General features: G+C 48.3%; 1 protein-coding gene across 2 annotated transcripts; it reads right to left on the reverse strand.

The window, feature by feature from the left end:
- Positions 1–3,658: 3,658 nt before the first annotated feature.
- On the reverse strand, positions 3,659–17,659 carry LPAR4 (lysophosphatidic acid receptor 4). 2 transcript variants are annotated; one of them, XM_027725935.2, is made up of 2 exons: positions 17,369–17,659; positions 3,659–6,472 (listed from the first exon to the last, which is right to left on the reverse strand). In XM_027725935.2, exon 2 carries the CDS (start codon positions 6,317–6,319, stop codon positions 5,273–5,275), a length of 1,047 nt encoding a protein of 348 aa, XP_027581736.1. In that variant the 5' UTR covers positions 6,320–6,472; positions 17,369–17,659; the 3' UTR covers positions 3,659–5,272. The 2 variants fall into 2 exon arrangements, with proteins under 2 accessions (XP_027581736.1, XP_027581746.1); XM_027725945.2 differs by lacking the exon at positions 17,369–17,659 and adding an exon at positions 16,412–16,996.
- Between the last annotated feature and the right edge of the window lie 244 nt (positions 17,660–17,903).

Here is a 17,903-nt window from a genome sequence, read left to right on the forward strand (position 1 = left end):
CCTCAGTCTGTCCTGCTTTGTCTAACAGGATATGGTGAGAACTGTCCCTCCTCAGATGCTGCTTCCTTGATAACTGCAAAGGATGTTCTTAGTACTTTTTATTCTTTGCCAAGGGCATGTTGCTCTATCAGCAGAAGGTGTTCTGAGAGCTGGGGTGCAAACCCAAACAGGTTCAGACAACTAAATAAAAGTGGAGCATGAGTCAGGCTCTTGGAGTAAGGAAGGTGATTGTTTGCTGGGGGATGTCAGAAGGCTGCACAGTGTGAGTGATGTGTGCAGTGGGTTCAGTTCTATATTGAACAGTGAAATAGTGTTTTTTCAGTCTGGGTAACTCTGATTTGAACCACAGATATGCTGCCTTGGTGCTGGGCTTCAAGGATGAGATGGCTTTGAGGTGCTGGTGTTATCAGCCAGGGAATTGTTCAGGGGTTGTATTTGAGACTTCACAGGGAAATGAAAATCCTCCTTCCCCACACCCCTGCCCTCTGTTCTGAGAGGGGCTCTGTGATGCACAAACCTGAGCTGCAGAGCTGGCCTAAAGGTCCCTGTTGTCCTCCCCCCATGGCCACCCTCCCTTCAGGGGTGCCAGAACAACCATGGATTGGTATCTTGGGGGTTGAGTTATGACCCTTAGGAACATGTCAGAGAGTGAATACCCAGCTCATGCCCAGATTGGGCTCTGGGGTGAGCTCAAGGTCAGCATTCAGAACTAAAACTTATAGCTTTCCTGGTATTATGGGGGAAACAAGGCTTGGACTGCTAATCCTGTGAGGAAAAACTATGGCTCTTTCTTAAATTAATGCTGAGCAACATAATCTGCTTAGTGAAGTGAGGGGGGCTTTGTCCCTGTTCCTAAATCCTGCCCAGAGAACTCTTTGCATCCTGTCCTGGGGGGCACAGCAGAGCTTTGGGGTCACCCCGTGCTGAGGGTCCTGAGTGTCCAGCAGGTCACTCCAAAAGCCACTTTCACTGGACCTGCTGCTGTCCCTGTTCTGAGACAGCACTTCTGGGAGGGGAAATCCCTGCCTGTTGACAGCAAATCCACCCTCTGGGAATGACATGGAGTGTTACTGGGGACTCCTAAGGGACACTGGCCTTCGGGAAAGTCATCAGAGATGTTGTATCATCTCCTCAGTGTGCTGAATCCCGTGTTCCTTCACCAGCTGCTTGTCAGAGTCCTCTTTGAGTCCTACAGGTTTTTACTGAGTTTCACTCCATCATCCAGCCCAGGGAGAGCTGCCTAAAATGTCCCAGGGATAGGTTTAGAGGGACTTAAAGGCTGAATCCACACAGCAGATCTGCAGTGAGCGAGGTGAGGAGGAGCAGACAGGAGCCTTTTGTCTTCCTGACTCACCCAAGGGCCAGTCCTTACTTTCATAAGTGGCTTGTGCTGCCCCTTTGCCCTTGGTTTTGTGGACATGCCCTGAAAGTTTGTAGTGACTGTACAAAGCTGGTGGAGCTGATGCTGTCCCAGGAGCTCTTGGCACCTTTCACCTGGTGTGGAGCCCGTGGTGTCACTCAGAGGAGCTCATGGTGGATGGATGCCGTGGGAAGGGCTGGGCAGTGGGAACAGGGAGCTGGCTGGGAGCAAGGAAATCCAGGATTTATGTTGTATGTTTAACAGCTGAGCATTGCTGGGTCCTGCCTCAGCTTCAGCTAACGGCATCAGCTTCTAATTAATTGGATTTTTGTTTCTAAACTCATGATTGTGGCATCTGCCTTTGCTGACAACAGCCCTTTGTCAGGGCAGGAGGAACACTCAGCTGCCCCTCGGCCAGAAAAACTGTGAATCCACTTTTCTACCACCCTCTCCTCCCAGCTTGGCTTTCCTGACATCTGAAAAATTACTTTTCCTCTCTCTGAATGCATAACTGGTTATTTATGCACAAACCATGGAGTGTTTACTCCGTGTACCTGACCTAGAAAAAAAAGATCAGTCAAGACCTCTCCCACCAGATGTGTCAGTCAACATGTGATCTCCATATAATTTATAAGGTCTTAAATTACAAAATAATGGCCCTTTTCAGTTAGCATTTGGCACATGATGATAGTGTTACATTTTATGTGAGAATATCAACCACAGCTCTTGCCCCATAAAACTGCAAACAGAAATTTGTAACCATTGGCACTGGTTTGGCTTCAAAAAAGACACCCATTATACTGGGATTACAGTCCAGCCATGGATGTAGAGGCTGGAGCTTGTCCAGTCCCACACAGTTTACCCCCCCCCCCCTCTTTTAACATTTCCTTAACAAGCCCAGACAGTGGTTTCTAGGCTGGATTTTTCTCTCTTCCCTTGGATTTAACTAGAGGAAGGTCTGTGGAGCACACACTGAGCACAAGGTCTTGCAGGACTCTTGCAAATGAATCTGCAGCCACCACGTGTGAGAACAGCCCTGTTCCACAAAGCTCCCAAACCCCACAGAATCCAGGAATCTCATCTGGCTACTTCTTGCCTGCAAGTGGGAAGAAGCAGCTTTAAAATCAGATTTACGAGGTGACAGTTGGATGTTGCCCACTGAGACCAGGCTGTGTGTAAACAGGTCCCTCATCTCTCTGTAAAACTGAATTAATCAGGGTTTTGCCTTGGAGAAGAACCTTTATTCATGTACCATGTATTTTTCTTGCAAATAGGAAGATGGGTTTTTAGACACGTGGGGGGATTGTTGGGGTGACCAGTGCAGGGCCAGGAGTTGGACTTCCCTGATCCTGGTGGGTCCCTTCCAACTCAGGATTCTGTCATTCTAAATGTACCCTCAATTTTTAGTGAATCCTTCTCGCTCTCATTCCTTCTCTCACCCACCCCCCCCCGAAAACAGGGCTTGTTAGTGAATTCTTTCCACCCTCATTCCTTCTCCTATCCCTAAAAACGCAGCTCTTGTCTCATTAAACACGATTTTAACAACCATTTATTGGTGGGGTGGTGGAGGAGGGTGTCCCATCTCTCACCCAGTTTGGGATGTGTCAGAGTTGTTGGTGGCTCCACAACCCTCCTCCCGGGGTGAAGGATGGTTTGGGGTGAAGGATGGTTTGGGGTGAAGGATGGTTTGGGGTGAAGGATGGTTTGCTGCACCTGGAACACCCTCCCAGGGTGGGAGCCTGAAAATTCCCTCTGGCCTCACTTTGCCTTTTGATGTGAAGTCACAGAAGCAGCTCCTCTGCAGTGCAGACACTTCGTGGGGAGTGCTGGAACGGGCTCACCAGCCAAAGGAAATATGGATTTGAAAAATCCCCCTGAAGGGTTTGGGTCTGGCAGGAAAGGGGCAGGGCCCTGCCTGACACTTTGCCTTGGTTAAATGGCAAATATTGCTGCTTCTTAAAGTCCAGCTCCTCCTTCTGCTGGAGGCAAACCCTTCCCAGCTGCTGAGAAATTCCCTTGTCCTGCCACATCGACCTCATCCACCAACTTGGGTGAAAGATCTCTCCTTGTTTTCACATTTTTCTGCTCCAAAGTGCTCGTCTGAGGGTTTAATATACAGCAAAACCCTCCCCAGCCAGTCTTGTGTGCAAGTTTCCAGCAAATCTCACTGTAAATTGGAACTGAGAGATGTGTAATGATACAGAATATTTTGGCTGCTCTCACACTCTCTGTATATAAGGAGTTGATCAAACACTGTTTCTCCAGTAAGAGCCAATAAGTGACACTTCAGGGCTGAAATAGGATTATTTCTGGGGCCTGTCAGCCTTGGTAAGCAACTGACTTCTTTATTCAAAGTGAATGCAGTGCTAAATAAATATTCCCTTCAAAGCATTAACATATTTTACAGCTGAATTCTTTTCACACTTAAACCTCTGTTGCTTTGAGTAGTGATCACATTGGACGTGCAGCTCTCACATCTCACGAGGCTTCAGCACAGACACTTAAAACACAGTTGAGTGGAAAACATCTGTTCAATTAATACTTAGTCTCTCTTTTTTTTGGCAGCATAGTCCTAGAAGTAGCTTTATGTTGTCCTGTGGAAAAGGCAGATTGCTGATCTAACAAGTTGTAACTTTATGCTTTGTCCAATTTAAATTGTTTTCCTCGTTTGTGCATCTCACACTTAAGAATGAATCAGCCTGTGAAGGTCAGCAGAGCTTTGACTATGAACCAATAGCTGGAGAAATGAATCATCTGATCAAATGGAATGACTGCAGACAGTTAACTTTCCATATTTTTCTGTCATCTATAAAAGGAAATGGAATAAATGAATTGGAAAACAAGACAATGTTGCTGTAACCAACTAAGAAAAGAGTGCAGCAAATTGATTTACTGTTTTTGGAGAGTTACTTTGAGCCCTTTTAATTAACTGACTGTATAGCAAAACCCATTAAGCAATCACTCACAAAATTTTCTCCTAATTGGCTGCTCTGACACCAGTTGTCCATAATCCAGTGAGGTCACTGCTCCGTGGTCCTTCAGCTGCTCTTGGTTTCCACACAAGAGCTTTGCCCTTGGAAGAATTCTGGGGGTTCAGGCCCTTTTCCAGCTGACTTTGTATAGCCCAGCCCTTCCCAGAAATAATCATATATAATCCCCTGGAATACAAGACCCCAGGTGCAACAGAACTTTTCACTCTTTCCTTCTCCCTTGAGGTGGCATTTAAATTTAAAATAAATTAAAAGGCAGCTTAATCTTGCGAAAATGAAACTTATTTCAACACTGCATTATTAATTATGTTTTCTCTTATTATTTTTCTCTTCTGTCACCAAGCAACTCTTTTGTCTACTTTCAAAATAGTTATTTACGCTTCAAACTTCTCCACACAGTAAATTCCTGTCTCTAGGAAAACCAGGCTGCACACTCTTGCAGTGGAATAAGGAAAAGCCACAAGCTTTTATTATGCCTTTTTAAGCAAACATACATATTGTGTGAAGTTACTGAGTTAACATACGATGATGCATCTCCAGAAGCCAGGAAATATTGGCAGGACTCTCCAGGAAAATGAAATTTTCTATTTCCCAACTGGTCCCACGTCAACTGCCGGGGGGAAGAATGCCAAATGTTGGCATTTGGGGATTCAAGTCGTTCTGTTTCCTCCTCGGTTGGTGCACGTGTTGTTGCCTATCCAGGACCTCCAGAGGGAGATCCACTGGGATTTTTGTGTTTCGTGTTCAGCCATTGAGTCTGACGGGCCCGTCCCTGGGTGAGGGTTTGTCTGGGGGTGCAGTCGTCCCCCAGCAGCTTTTCTTCACCGACACCACGTGTGAACCCATGTGTTGTGGAGCAGCTCTCCCACACGGGGTGTCAACCAAGAGCTAAGGGGGGATAACTCCATGTGTAAACATCTCTCTAGAAATGGGATTCAGACGTGGGGTCTCCCCCGTTGGTGATGGCCTGGTCACTCAGCTCGTCCTGCGGCGCCGGCAGCGCCGTCTTTGTCAGAGGCGTCTCTGTCTTGAAAAGAGAATCCATTTTGATCTGGGTTTTTATGTTGAACGACTTCTGGAAGGACTCTGATGTGAAGTAGTAGATGAAGGGGTCGAAGCAGCAGTTCAGGGTTGCGATGCACAAGGTGATGGGGTACATGGTCCGTGCAAACCTCTCCAGGGAGCAGTTGGCGATGGCCTGGGACCGGACCAGGGCGTAGAGGAACAGGATGGAGTTGTAGGGCACGAAGCACACGACAAAAATGGCCACGTGCACAACGATCATCTTCAGTACTTTCTCTTTGTTTGTCCCAATCTGGGACAAGGTGGCGGGTTTCCGCAGAGTCCGGAGAACTAACGAGGAGCACGTGAGGTTGAGGAGCAAGGGAATGATGAACCCCACCACCTCAATAAATATGGTGATCTTGGACAGGTAGGTTTTCCAGATACGTTTGGAGAAACCCTCGAAACAGGTCGTGCTGGTGTTGGAAACATTGGTGGTGGAGAAGAGTGAAGCTGAAATCCCACCGCTGAGGACCAGAATCCAGACCCCAGCACAGACTATGGCAGAGTTCCTCCTGGTCCTGATGGTGCGGGAGCGGAACGGGTACACGATGGCGAGGAACCGGTCGACGCTGATGCAGGTGAGGAACAACATGCTCCCGTAGATGTTGGTGAGAAAGGCCGTGCCAGAAATCTTGCACAGGCTGTCTCCGAAGGGCCAGTGCCTGTTGAAGTTGTAGAAGATTTTAAAGGGCAAGGTGAACACGAAGAGCAGGTCGGACACCGCCAGGTTGGTCATGAAGATGGCGGTCTCGCTCCTCATCCTCATGCGGAAGCAGAAGACGAAGAGGGAGGCACAGTTTGTGATCAGGCCGAGGATGAAAACCACGCTGTACACGGCTCCATACAGGTTGTACTTGAAGGAATCATCTGTCAGACAGGTATGATTGTTGCTGTGGTTTCCCATGCCAAGTTTGGGATGTGCTTCCAAAGGCCTTCAAAGTCTACTGCAGGGACATCCATAAAATAAGGCCGTGAGCTCGTCCCTTCCCCAAGGAATGCATTCCAGGGAGGCTGATGGATACTCTGCTACCACGGCTCCATCACGGATCCTTTCATCCTAAAGGAGAGAGAGAGAGAGAGATTTACCATCAGTCATCCCAGGCAGTTGTGCAGGAGAACACGTTCTCTTCCCTTCCCAAATTAATGGATGTGCAAACCAGATCAGGAATTAATTTTCAGAGTAGCCTTTACAGATTCCACTGCCACTGGGATTTTTTGAAGCTGAACACAGCATTTGCTGCACTCAGCCTTTCCTTTCCTTTCCCTCATCCTCCTACTGGAAGGACAGTGATCCCTAATTCCAGCTTGCTGTTTAGAAACATATTTATTTAAAATCTGGGCTGGAATTGGCCCAGTGTGTTTGGAAAAAAATTGAATTGTGGACCCACGATATTACCCAATCAAAGAGTCTGAAATATTCACCTAAACTTGTAAAAAGAGGTCAAAGAAGGTGAAAGTTTTCGTGTTTGCTTTCAAAATTGTGCAGAAAGGAAAGTTCTGTGGATTTTCAGCATTTTCTGAAGCAAAAATATTAAAAGAAAACCCCAAACCTATGATAACCAAGACCTGCTTTGCCTTTTTTCTACTTGAAAGTGGGAGCATCCTTACACGTGTTTTTCATAGTGAAAAATTGCCATATTGTGCCTCAGAAATGTTTCTCAAAAACACTTCCCAAAGTTGTGTTTGCCGCTCTTGGAAACTGCTGCCCTTTTTTGTTTTCCTTAAAAACGTCTGCAAAAATGGTATTACTTTCAAAGGGACTCTTTTTGCAAGGGTAAAATGCTTCCCAAAAATGGATTCCTTAACGTGTACTGACAGCTGCCTTTCTTTTTCACTCTTTCTTGAGGTTTGGAACCTGAAATTCAGGAAATCTCGTGTTGTAAACCTTTGTCCCAGCTCAGCAAGCTTTAGAGATACGTAGGGTTCATGTAACCACATTGTTTGTTAGGAAAAAAGTGCTCTCTGAACTGTCTTGATCTTCCCTTCTTGCTATTCTAAGTACTTTTAATGCCTGTGAGGATAAACCCTTGGAAAGTCTCCCTGGTTGGAGCAGGAAGGGTTTGTGAGCTGAGGGAGGGTCTGGGAGTTGGATCATGGGCACGGCACGTCTTGGAAACACGGAGCAAAGCTGGGTCACTGAGGGAGAGACCTTTGCCTTGTAAACCACAGCCAACCAAATACTAAACAAAGTTTGTAATCTCCTTGTAATCTAAGAAACCTCTTAGTAGCTACAACTCTGAGTGACTTGGAGCTGAAACCCTTGTGAGGAGCAGGATCCTCTCCAGAGGGTGACCCCCTGACAGCGCAGTTTCGACAGCAAACGTGTCACTGAGTTGTGCTGAAGGTTGAAATGGCAACATATAAACAAATAAACTGGGGAAGAAAGCATGGATTTGGGACAATTTGGGATGCAAATGGTCAAAATCAGATGCTTTCCATATGTTTTCCTCCCGGGAGAGCTCAGGCTGACTGTTGTTGTTGCGTTTGAGCTGGCGGTGGATCAGCTGGTGGGATGTCAAGTGCTGGGGAAGATGGAACAGCCACAGCTTTGCCAGTGGAAGGTGCAAGTTCTGCCCTCAGCTGGGAATGCCTGGAGAACCACAGGTTTCCCAAAACCAGTGGTGTGACCCAGAGATGAGGCAGCACCTCATCTTCACACCCTGTAGGTTAGTTGGACACAAAGCCAAGCAGCAGGAAGGGAGGGTGAGCAGATCTCCCTTCCCAGCTGGCTTTCAAGTGACCTGAACCTTTGGACACCCAAAAAGATGAGCTGGAGCCCTGTGGGAGGGTTGGACTCAAAGGTCTCGGAGGTCTTTTCCCAGCTGAAGGATTCCCTGGCTCTCTGCAGGCTGGGGAGGGAAGGGGTGCTTTGGGTGGCTTTGCTGTGCTGAGCCCCAGAACACCCCGTGGCTCTCGGGGGTGTCTCTGTGCACACATTGCACCCCCCTGAGTCAATTCTTCCTTCCTTCTGGTGTCATTTTGAGTTGCACACTTGTGATGATGTCCAGCATCAGCAGATGATCAGACCAAGGGCAGATCTGTCCTTGTCTGGTTGATGTTGACAGTGTGGCAATGGCAGAGGAGACCAATCCCACCTTGGGGCTTTTTCTACATCAGGGACTTCATTGTGCAGCTGCACAAGGACAGGTAGGGAGTAAACTGTTCCTTGTACCCTTTGGTTTGTGCTCATCTAGGAGTTTTTCCTACTAAATTCATGACCAAATGAACTTTGTTGTGAAGCAGCCTAAAAAAAACATCAAACATTTGAATTATGGAAAGTATAGCAGTAAAATCTCAAATGTGCATTTTCTTTGGATCTGTGGCAGTCTAAATAAGGAAAGGTCTTGCCTGAAAGTTAAAATGCCTTTTAGCAAGAACTTATTGGACTGAAAAGTGCACATGAGCTCCAACAGGAATAGCTGTGCCTTGGCTTAACCCTCAGCCTAAAGCATTAAATTCTTGGCTTGTACCTCCCCTTCAGTACAGAACTGCCTGTTATCTCCATCAGGAACACTTTTTGTTTATGCTGAAATGTGACCCCTGTGAGTGTGTGAAAACCAGGTGTGCCAGACTCTCCTGGTCCAGGCTTTGCATCTGGGTCCTGGCTGGGGAGGTTTGAGAGGGACTGGGTGTTCTTTGAAACTTCACATAGATGGAAACCCCGCCTTCCAATCTGTCCAGGGCTTTGGCAGCTCCTCAAGACACAGCCTGGCACAGCAGGTTTGAAACTCCCCCCTTTCCCACTGGCAAAGCGCTCCTTGCCTGACCCAGCTGCTCCTCACACGGGAGAAAAGATGCTGCCTCACTTTAATCTTTGCTCCCTGCTCTGCACCAGACAACCTCAAGGTCTTATCCCAGTTTTTTCTAGTGGGTAATCTCTGGGAATTGCCTGCCAGCAATTGTCTAGTTAACTTATGGGCTTTAAAATACAGCCTGCCTTGTTTACCTATGGAACCCTGAGGGGTTGAAACAAGCTGACAAGTGGCTTTGAAACCCAGCCATGTGCTTTAAATTCTGCAGTATGACTCTACAGATTGAGTTTTTGGAGTGTAAAATTCACTTTCCTCCCTTTTCACTAGGGATTAAAGCAGTAGGATGCTCCTCATGGACACCACGGGCACCACTGCTATTGTCTTGCTGGGAAAGAGTAAAGCAATATATTTTAAAAAGCTGAGTTAAGTAAATATAAAGAAGACCACTTTACCACTCTGTATTTCAGGCAGGGCAAACCTTTAAATCCTATACTTAAACTGGCAGGGCAGTAAAGGAGGGCAGGGATGTGTTTAGCTGTTGTCAGAAGTGGTACCATAACAGAATAAATACCCTTTCCATTGTGATAATATTCAGAATATTCTCTCTCATAGCAGGGATGGTACAAGCAAACCTACAGCCACTATCACTTACTCATGTCACCCTGTTATTCAGAGTTATGGCTCAGCAGAGTAGCTCCAGGATTTGCTCCCACTTGCCCTTCACTGCAGAAATATCCATCCTCCACGTACTGGAAAGAAAGGAAAACTTGTCCCTGTGACTTCCTATGGTGCCTGAGTATCCTGTTTACAATTCTTGTGTTTCCTCCTCCTGGCACCCCAAGAAACCTTCCAAACAGCCACGCTGCAGCTTGACTCAGACCAACAACTATCTGTGAGAACAGAACTGGCTGCAGGTAAAAGGCACACTTCAAAATGAAATTCTGTAATTCCATTGAGCCCATTCCCACAGATCCCATTCTCCACATGTCCAGCAAACTGAGGTAGGAAAAACAGAGTGAAGGTCAGGACTGACATTTTTTGCATCACCACATTTTCTTTTTCTCCTGTGAGACATCAGATGAGTGGAACTTTATCAGTGTGAATCTGCAGGACATCCCGTGTGTTCATTTAAATAACTAAACACTGCAAAGCCTCTTCTTGTGAGGTTGCTACAGCCCTGATGTGAAAACCTTCCAAATCTCAGGGATCTCTTGCCAGATTATGGCCGTGTGTGCTCAGGTTATCTCTTAAATCTTGAGAAACAGAGGGTTTATAGGTACAGAAGCCCAAAACTGAAGGATTCTAGGTGGGGATATTGGGAATTTGGGGGTTTCTCTGGGGTTTGTCCCCAAGTGTCTCAAGGTCACAGCAGTACTTGTTGTGTTGTCTCAGCCCCTGACCTTGGCAATAAACAGGTATTTTCCTGGGGCACAGCACGTGCTTTGTGCCTTCTCTTGACAAGAACTACATTCATTGGAGGGTTTGCCCTTCCCTGGTACTGACCCCGCTGCTACAATCAGTGTGTGATGTGTAACTCACTCCCACCACCCAGCCCAGGTTACGGCTTTGCAACCACAAACTCATTTCTGCAACCTCTTGGGGTTTATTTCCCTCCTTCAGTCCACTTCAGTTAGGTAGAAGGCTCAAAAAAAAAGGTTTTGTTGGGGGGGAGATGTTTGATTTTTTTGGAAGATTTTTGTAGAGATGATAATTCTCTATAAGGCTGTAGGACTCAAATTCTTCCAGGCAGGAGAACCATAAGAAAGGTGAGATAAACTGCAGCTGTTTGAGTAGATAAAATGGAAACCGTGTGATGAAAAAGAAACTTTTTCTACCTGAAAAATTATTTGTAACTCAGTTCCTGCAATGGGATCTCCCCTGACTCGTACTTTTGCTTTTTGATAAAAGTTTCATTGGACGTTTTTGGTTGTAGAGAACTCAGAGAGAATCAACTGAAAATGGATATAAGGACAAACCTCTAGTTTGGGGCAGTCTGGTGGCTGATCTTCCCCTGTTTGAGGCTGTCAGGGTAGTAACTGGTTCTGCACAGCTCTGTTTTCCCAGTGTGGGCTTATGGAAAACTGGACCAGCCCGAGCAAGTGATGCTGGATCCGGAGAAATGCCTGGGGATGGGAAATAGTTTGGGACACCAGTTTTGGGCTTGGCTCTTAAACTGACCGGTCTGTGGTCTCTCCATCCTCCCCAGAGCCTCTTGCAGCTTCCCAGTAACCTCCCCTGGTGTGGTGGGAGCAGGGAAAGGGTGGGATTGCAGGGTGGGAAGCGGAGCAGCTGCCTGTAAACAAAGCTCTATTGAGGATCCGAAGCGATGGGAAGGAGAGAAATGCTTTAATCTCTTTCATTTCCTAATCCCAAGTGATGTATTCGAGAACAGTAGGACAGGAGCAGACAGAAGTGTGACTTTGAAGTCCGGGGAAGGTTTGTGGAGCTTCAAAGAGCCTTTCTTGCCTGGTTTATCGAGTGAATGCCAGGCCGGTGTGCTGGGGAAAGGGGACGTTTTCGGGTGATTAGCATAAAAGACAAGGCAGGAAGGCTCTTATTCATGGCTTTGACACTTATTGTGCTGAGGTCCTTCAGTGCCATCGGTCCCGACACTCCCCGGGATTTGCTGTGGGTGGAACAAGGTCTCCAGTACCTGCTGGGAAGGTGGAATTGTGAGTTACTCGCTTCAGTCAGGATTCACCAGCTGCTTTTCAAATGCTCTTTGATAGAAAAAAAAAAAACAAAACCAAAACACGGGACCCAGAGGCGTCTCCTTTCATTCAGCCACCACGGGAGAGCCCCAGGACCCGCTGGGATGAGATGGGAGAGCACCGGCCACTCCCTTCTCCTGGGGTGGTTTTGGCTCCTGGGGAACCTCACACACCCTCCAGGTTCAGCACAACCTTCTGTTGTGAACGAACTGCAGCAGGACCCCAATTTAATTCTCCTCTAGGATGGAGCAGGGAGGAGGAAACCTGAGCCTCTCCCGGAGCGAACCCTAAAGGCGCTTTGCTTTTTTCCTTTCCTTTTTTTTTTTTGTTTTTAATTGCTCAGCACCGCCGTTGTCTCCTCACTGTCCTCTGAGACTTACAAAGCATTTCCTGCTCGTGGTGCCTTCTCTGGGCTGTATCTGTTTTGTATTGAGCTAATTAAAATGTTTCCTTCAGAAGAGAATAGTGAACTGCCTTACCCCACATTCAGCCACTGATCCTCAGGGCATGACTCTCTTTTTGTTTTCACTGAGAATGTCTCTCTCCATTTACATCACCCCTTTAACCCTTGACGGGCTCGGCTTTCCCCATCCACTGCAGCTTCCAGAGGGGCTGGTCCACAGCCCTGAAATGATGGAACTCACCCCAAACTTCCCAGCAAAGTTTACATTACTTTTGCTTTGCCCCTGTGGATGGAGGGCAGCAGGAATGCTGCTTGTTTTGACCCCCAGGGCTCTCACCGAGGGGGGATTGCTGTACAATAGCATGGCTTGATTCACTGGAGAAGATTTAGATGCAAAGAAAAGCTGATGAACTGATGAAAAGCAGAGTTACTCTGTCTGACCAGGTCGTTTTCCCCCAGGAATAATGTTTGTAGTGGAGGTTGCTGTGTCTTTGATGTTGCCCTGTTTATTTACAAAGCGTGGTTAAGAAAAAAACATAAAAAATAAGCGAGTCTTGTTTCCCTGAACCACTGGGGACTCCAACAACAGGCCAAGGTTTATTTGCTTACAGTTCCAAAGGCTTTCCAGTCAGGGGCCTGCCCAACAAGCTTCCTTTCTTCGCTTTCCCTGACACAATTTCCAGTGGTTCCTTGGTGACTGCTTGGCTTTTTGGCTCCTTGGTGCCTTTTCTCAGCCACATGAAACCTCCTTTCACCTGGCCTTGTCCGACCCAGTGGGATCCTCTGCAGCCCTTTTGCTGAAGCAGGAGAGCTGAACTTTCACCTCTTTATCCCAAATTTATGGGCTTTTTTCCCTTCCCTGCATCCATTAGCACCAACAAGCTGCCAGCCCAGCAGCACAAACACCTATCTCACCTTGGCCAGCTGAGCTGGGTGTGAGGGGCTGTGCTTGGTTTTCTGGGGGGGGGCTGGGGACAGTCTTTCCATGGGGCTGGACACAATCCATGTTTAGGACCTCGAGGGATCTGTGCCCTGCAATTATTGACTGCAGGGAGTTGATAAAATAGGGCTTTATTCTCCTAAATTGGTTTATTCTGTGGGGAAAAGGGAAGGTTTGAGACTCATAAAATGGTTTGTGTTGGAAAGGGATCTTAAAGCTCATCCAGTCCCACCCCCTGCCATGGGCAGGGACACCTTCCACCAGCCCAGGCTGCTCCAAGCCCCGTCCAACCTGGCCTTGGACAGAACTCCCTCTGACAGAGCATGGATGTGGCATCACCAGCCTTGGTTTGACCTGCTCCATGGTCTGTCCTTGCACCTGGAGATCCCCAATTCCTTCCTGGAGCTGCTGGATTCCCTGTTCCCCTCAGGACACGTTCCCCAGCAAGGAATTTGGAGCATGACTGGGGTTTCCATGTCATCTCCCTCACCTCACCTGTGTGGAAAAGCATTCAGGTCCTGAAAAATATCCTGTGGTGTCTGACGGGTGTGTGAGGGAGCACAGGGAGAACCACAGACAGTGAATTTGCACTAAAGTGTTAAAATAAGTAAGAAATGACTCCACACTGCAAAAATATCAAATCCCAACCAACAACAGATGTTTCAGCAGTGAAGTTTCTTAGAAATCAGATTGCTAACCATGAATTGAGAGCAGGGGAATGACATTTTGTGTAAGGGATGGATGCTGCTTTTACTGCTAAATATGGTGATTTCCACTTGCAAAACGCAGGCTGGGGTGGAAGAGGGTGCCTTATCTGCAGGTTCAAGACATGAAAATGGGAATATTATTAGCTGAAAATATGAGGTGTGATGTGGTTGTCTGTTCACAGCCATAACAGGGGCTCCAAGTACGATGAGATCGTGTTTTGTCCAGAGAAAGAACCTGCTCTGCTGCCAGCACCCACCTTTGTCTCGGGGCTCAGGGACTGATGAATGCCCCTTAATTCCACTTGCCAAGATAAAGAGACTTTTCTTTTTTTGCAAACCCAGCCCATTACAAATAATTCAGCAAACTTTCCTGCAGCTGGGGTCAGCTAAGGCTGGGTTGGCTCTGGAGCTGGGTGGATCTTTACCCCCTTTTATGGGGCTGAACTGGGAAGCTGGTGCAGGAGGAAGCCTTGCAGAGCCACTGTCTGCTCTGGGAATAAAGAACTCCTCTTTTCAGGGAGAGAATTTCCCTTTTGTGAAAGGTGGTGGCTCCTCTTCCCTGAGACTAAATCGGATCCTTATTTAGGGAGGAGGAGCAGAGTGAGCCTCTGCACACACACTTGACCTGGAAAGACCTCCTGAGGGTGGCTGTGTGCTCCAGGAGCCAACCCAACCCATCCCAGGTTGTGATGGGATGGCTCACCGTGTCTTGTTTGGGATCCTGGAGCACTGTGAGCCACCAGGCTGGGACTACCACACCCTCCATCAACACTCAGACACCAGGAAAGAGCCCCAGATCCCAAATATGCTTTAAGCAGAGTCAGGGACAGCTGGCACAGCTGGATCCTGGACACTGGAATCGATCTCCATGGCTGCAATGGCCACGCTCCAAGTGCCAAGGCAGCACCAGCAGAACAGAATCCAAATTGCTTTGCCACGTACCCTCCCACAGGGCACCCTTTCCTTGGGACCTGACCCAAGGTCTGGCTCAAACTGCCTCAATTCCTGCCCTGGTGCTCCAGCCATGAGGTCACAGCTGGAGGGGGGAACCATCTTACAGCTGGGAGTGCATCCTCTCCCTGCACAGGGAACGTTTCCATCCCAGCTCCTCAGGAGTCTGAGCTGCAGGTTTGCACGTTTTTGTGCCTCCTTAGGATGCTCTGAATGAGAGTTGAGGGGACTTGAGGAGTTACTTGTGTTTGTGCAGAGCTCCCCACTCCAGCATTTGAAAGGCACTGATTTTTATCAACCGAGGAGGATTCTCATTTTCAGTCATTTAGAAATGTGTGCTCAGCCTCCCCTCCCACCCCTTCCTCCCTCCCTCATGTGTTTCAGAATTTTCTTTTAAAATCCAGAGGCTTTGAACCCCCCAAAGCACCAAGGTTTCCTGCTTGGTTTGTTTTCAGCTTTGGGAATCCTCCTAAGGGAAAGAAGATGGAAAAGTGCTCTGAGGGGGGAATATCCTTATCACCGAGCTGTGAACTTTGCACTTCCCATCCTCTGGATTTTACTGTTCTGCTCATGTATTGCAGCACACAAAACCCACACACTACTGTCTCCTCTCAAACAAAGATTAGGGAATGTCATTAAAATCCTAAACTTTTCCTGCAAATTCTTTTGCAGTGGGTTTATATTGTGTTAAATCCTCTTTCTTCTAAACAGCTGAATCTTTAAATCATGTGCTCATCATTCATTTTACTTCTGACACGAGTTTTTCTATCTGCTTAGAGCTGTATTTGATTTTTTTTCTCATTGAATTTTGCAGCTTAAAAGGAGTAGATTTTAGCCATAAATAAAAGCCAAGGTGATACATTTTTGTTTTTTTCAGTTTTTCGGTCTAAAAATTTATAACTTGATTCCTAATTTTAACATAGCTCACAGGAACCAGCTCTCCATTACATGAAGCTGAAAACATCTATTATTGTAAGCTGAAAGTCTACACTTATGCCACATTTGCATACCACCCCTTTTTAAGCTTCAAGTGTCTTTATGATACTGAGTTCAAGTACAAAAGAAAGCTGGAACCAAGGGCTATTTTTCTCGAACACAAAAGAAGCAACAGCACAGAAAAGTCCTTAACTTGTCATCTGCGGTGCCACAGCGAGGGTGACGGGGGGAGTGGTAACGATGCCCCTGCCAGGCTGGGGAGCAGCTCACACAGCGATTACTTCCCAAAACTTGGAGCTCATCTTTCCCCCTTTCAGCAGAACCGGCCGCCCTTCCCGTCCCAGCCGCCGGGAGAGGGAGAGATCTGCCAGCGTAGGACAAACCTCGCTAATCCCGGCTCCAGGACAAACCTCGCTAATCCCGGCTCCAGGACAAACCTCGCTAATCCCGGCTCCAGCCCATCCCAGCTCCAGCCCATCCCGGCCGGTCTCACCCCCCAGATCCATCCGAGCTTGAGCTTTAGGAACCACCGCGACCCTGCCCTGAAATCCGGCTGCTTTTCCCTGACTTGGGAAGGGTTGGGAGCAGGGACTTACCAGGGCGGCACCATTCCCAGGGCTCGCTGGTTCAGCGGGATCCCGCCCTGACAGCCCCCATGGATCCTTTGTGGAAGGCGGGCCGCGTTATTCCCACGCGGAAAACCTCCGGGATTGCCGGAGTTCAGCCGTTCATCCCTAAACCCCGCGGTGGGTGGCAGCCGCTTCCCGGCCTTTGTTCCGACAGGGATCGGCGCTGCCGAGCTCTGCCATCGTGTCTTGGGAAAACGGGACGCAGGAATGGCCCCGATGTCTGGGCAGGGGGAACTCTTGGGGGTCTCCATAGGAAGCGCTTTCCATTGGGCAGGGATGTGTTATTAGCGCTGAGCCCGCCCCCGGCGGGGCTCTGTGGGTCCCTCTCGCGGGGCACTAGCCCCGGATTCCCTTCCAGAGCCTCTCCCAGTTCGGAATTAGCAGTTTAAGGACAGCCCGACAATGAGCAGCGCGGATTTCCTGAGCAATTAGCTGGTGGACCCGGCCTGGGAGAGCGTGCCCGGTGGGAAAAGCGCTTTAGAGCTCGGATTTTCCTTTCCGCGGCTGCAATTGTTTTGCCTTCCAATTAAAAAAGTGAGCAGGAGAGGGGGGAGCTGGGAGTCGGGAAAGCAGTGGGTAAGACTGGGAAGCTACAGAGCAGAGCTGGCCATAAAAATAAAATATCTTTCTGAAGAGATTTAGAAAGGGGTTGTTTGTTAGGTTGGGGTTTGTCGTGGGGGGCTGGGTGTTATATCTTCTCAAAGGAGCTGACTAAAAGTCTGGGCTCTTTTTCCCCAGCAGCTTGCTCTGAAAGCGCTGGATTCCTGCTGGAAAACCGGTCAGCTTTCCACTTCCAGGGTCATCGTTCCAAGTGCTCCAGGGAAGCGTGGCTGTGTCTGCCCGTGAGCTCCCCCGGGAGCCGCTCGGTGAATCTGCCCCCCCAGCACAGCCCCCGCCTAAAAGCTGTTTGTTTTTCTCTCTTACCTTCAATATCAGCCCTTCCACTGGGCACGAGGATCTTCTGGCAGCAGGAACAGCTCAGCGGCTTCATTTGCTGCAGCCGGTGCCCCTTTATTTCATTTTCAGCCTCTCTGGTTCCATAGGTCTGCGATCCTGGGGCTGCTGCTAAAGCCCAGCCTCCCACCTAACGCGTCTCGCTCGCATTGTGTTTGTCTCTCCTCTTCCTCCGCTCTCCTTGGCTGTTCCCACAGGCAGCCAAGGCCAGTAAACAACTCATTGTGAAGCTGGAGCTGATGTTATTCCTTGGGCTGGTGGCCGCGGAGTCGCCTCTGCAGCACCAGCTGCTGCCACAGGCTTTTATCCAGCCATGCAAATAACTTCCTGAATATCTCATGTAACAGCCCAACTGCAGGCTGCAAAACCTCAGCCTCGCGGAGCTCACGGTTTAACCAAACCTAAAAACAGGAGCGTGGATTCGGATTGAAAATGGTGCCGGGGCAGATGTTTCCTGCTCCTCAGGGTCAAAGGTCCATTTTACTTCTTTAGCTGCTGAAGAGAC

This window comes from Pipra filicauda, unplaced genomic scaffold (assembly GCF_003945595.2).
Source record: "Pipra filicauda isolate LSUMZ 115617 unplaced genomic scaffold, ASM394559v2 scaffold9_size5747161_pilon, whole genome shotgun sequence".
Lineage (NCBI taxonomy): Eukaryota > Metazoa > Chordata > Aves > Passeriformes > Pipridae > Pipra > Pipra filicauda.

What these genes read in the sequence shown, in the direction of transcription:
- LPAR4 (XM_027725935.2), bottom strand. Translation starts at nt 6,319, where the DNA reads ATGGGAAACCACAGCAACAATCATACCTGTCTGACAGATGATTCCTTC.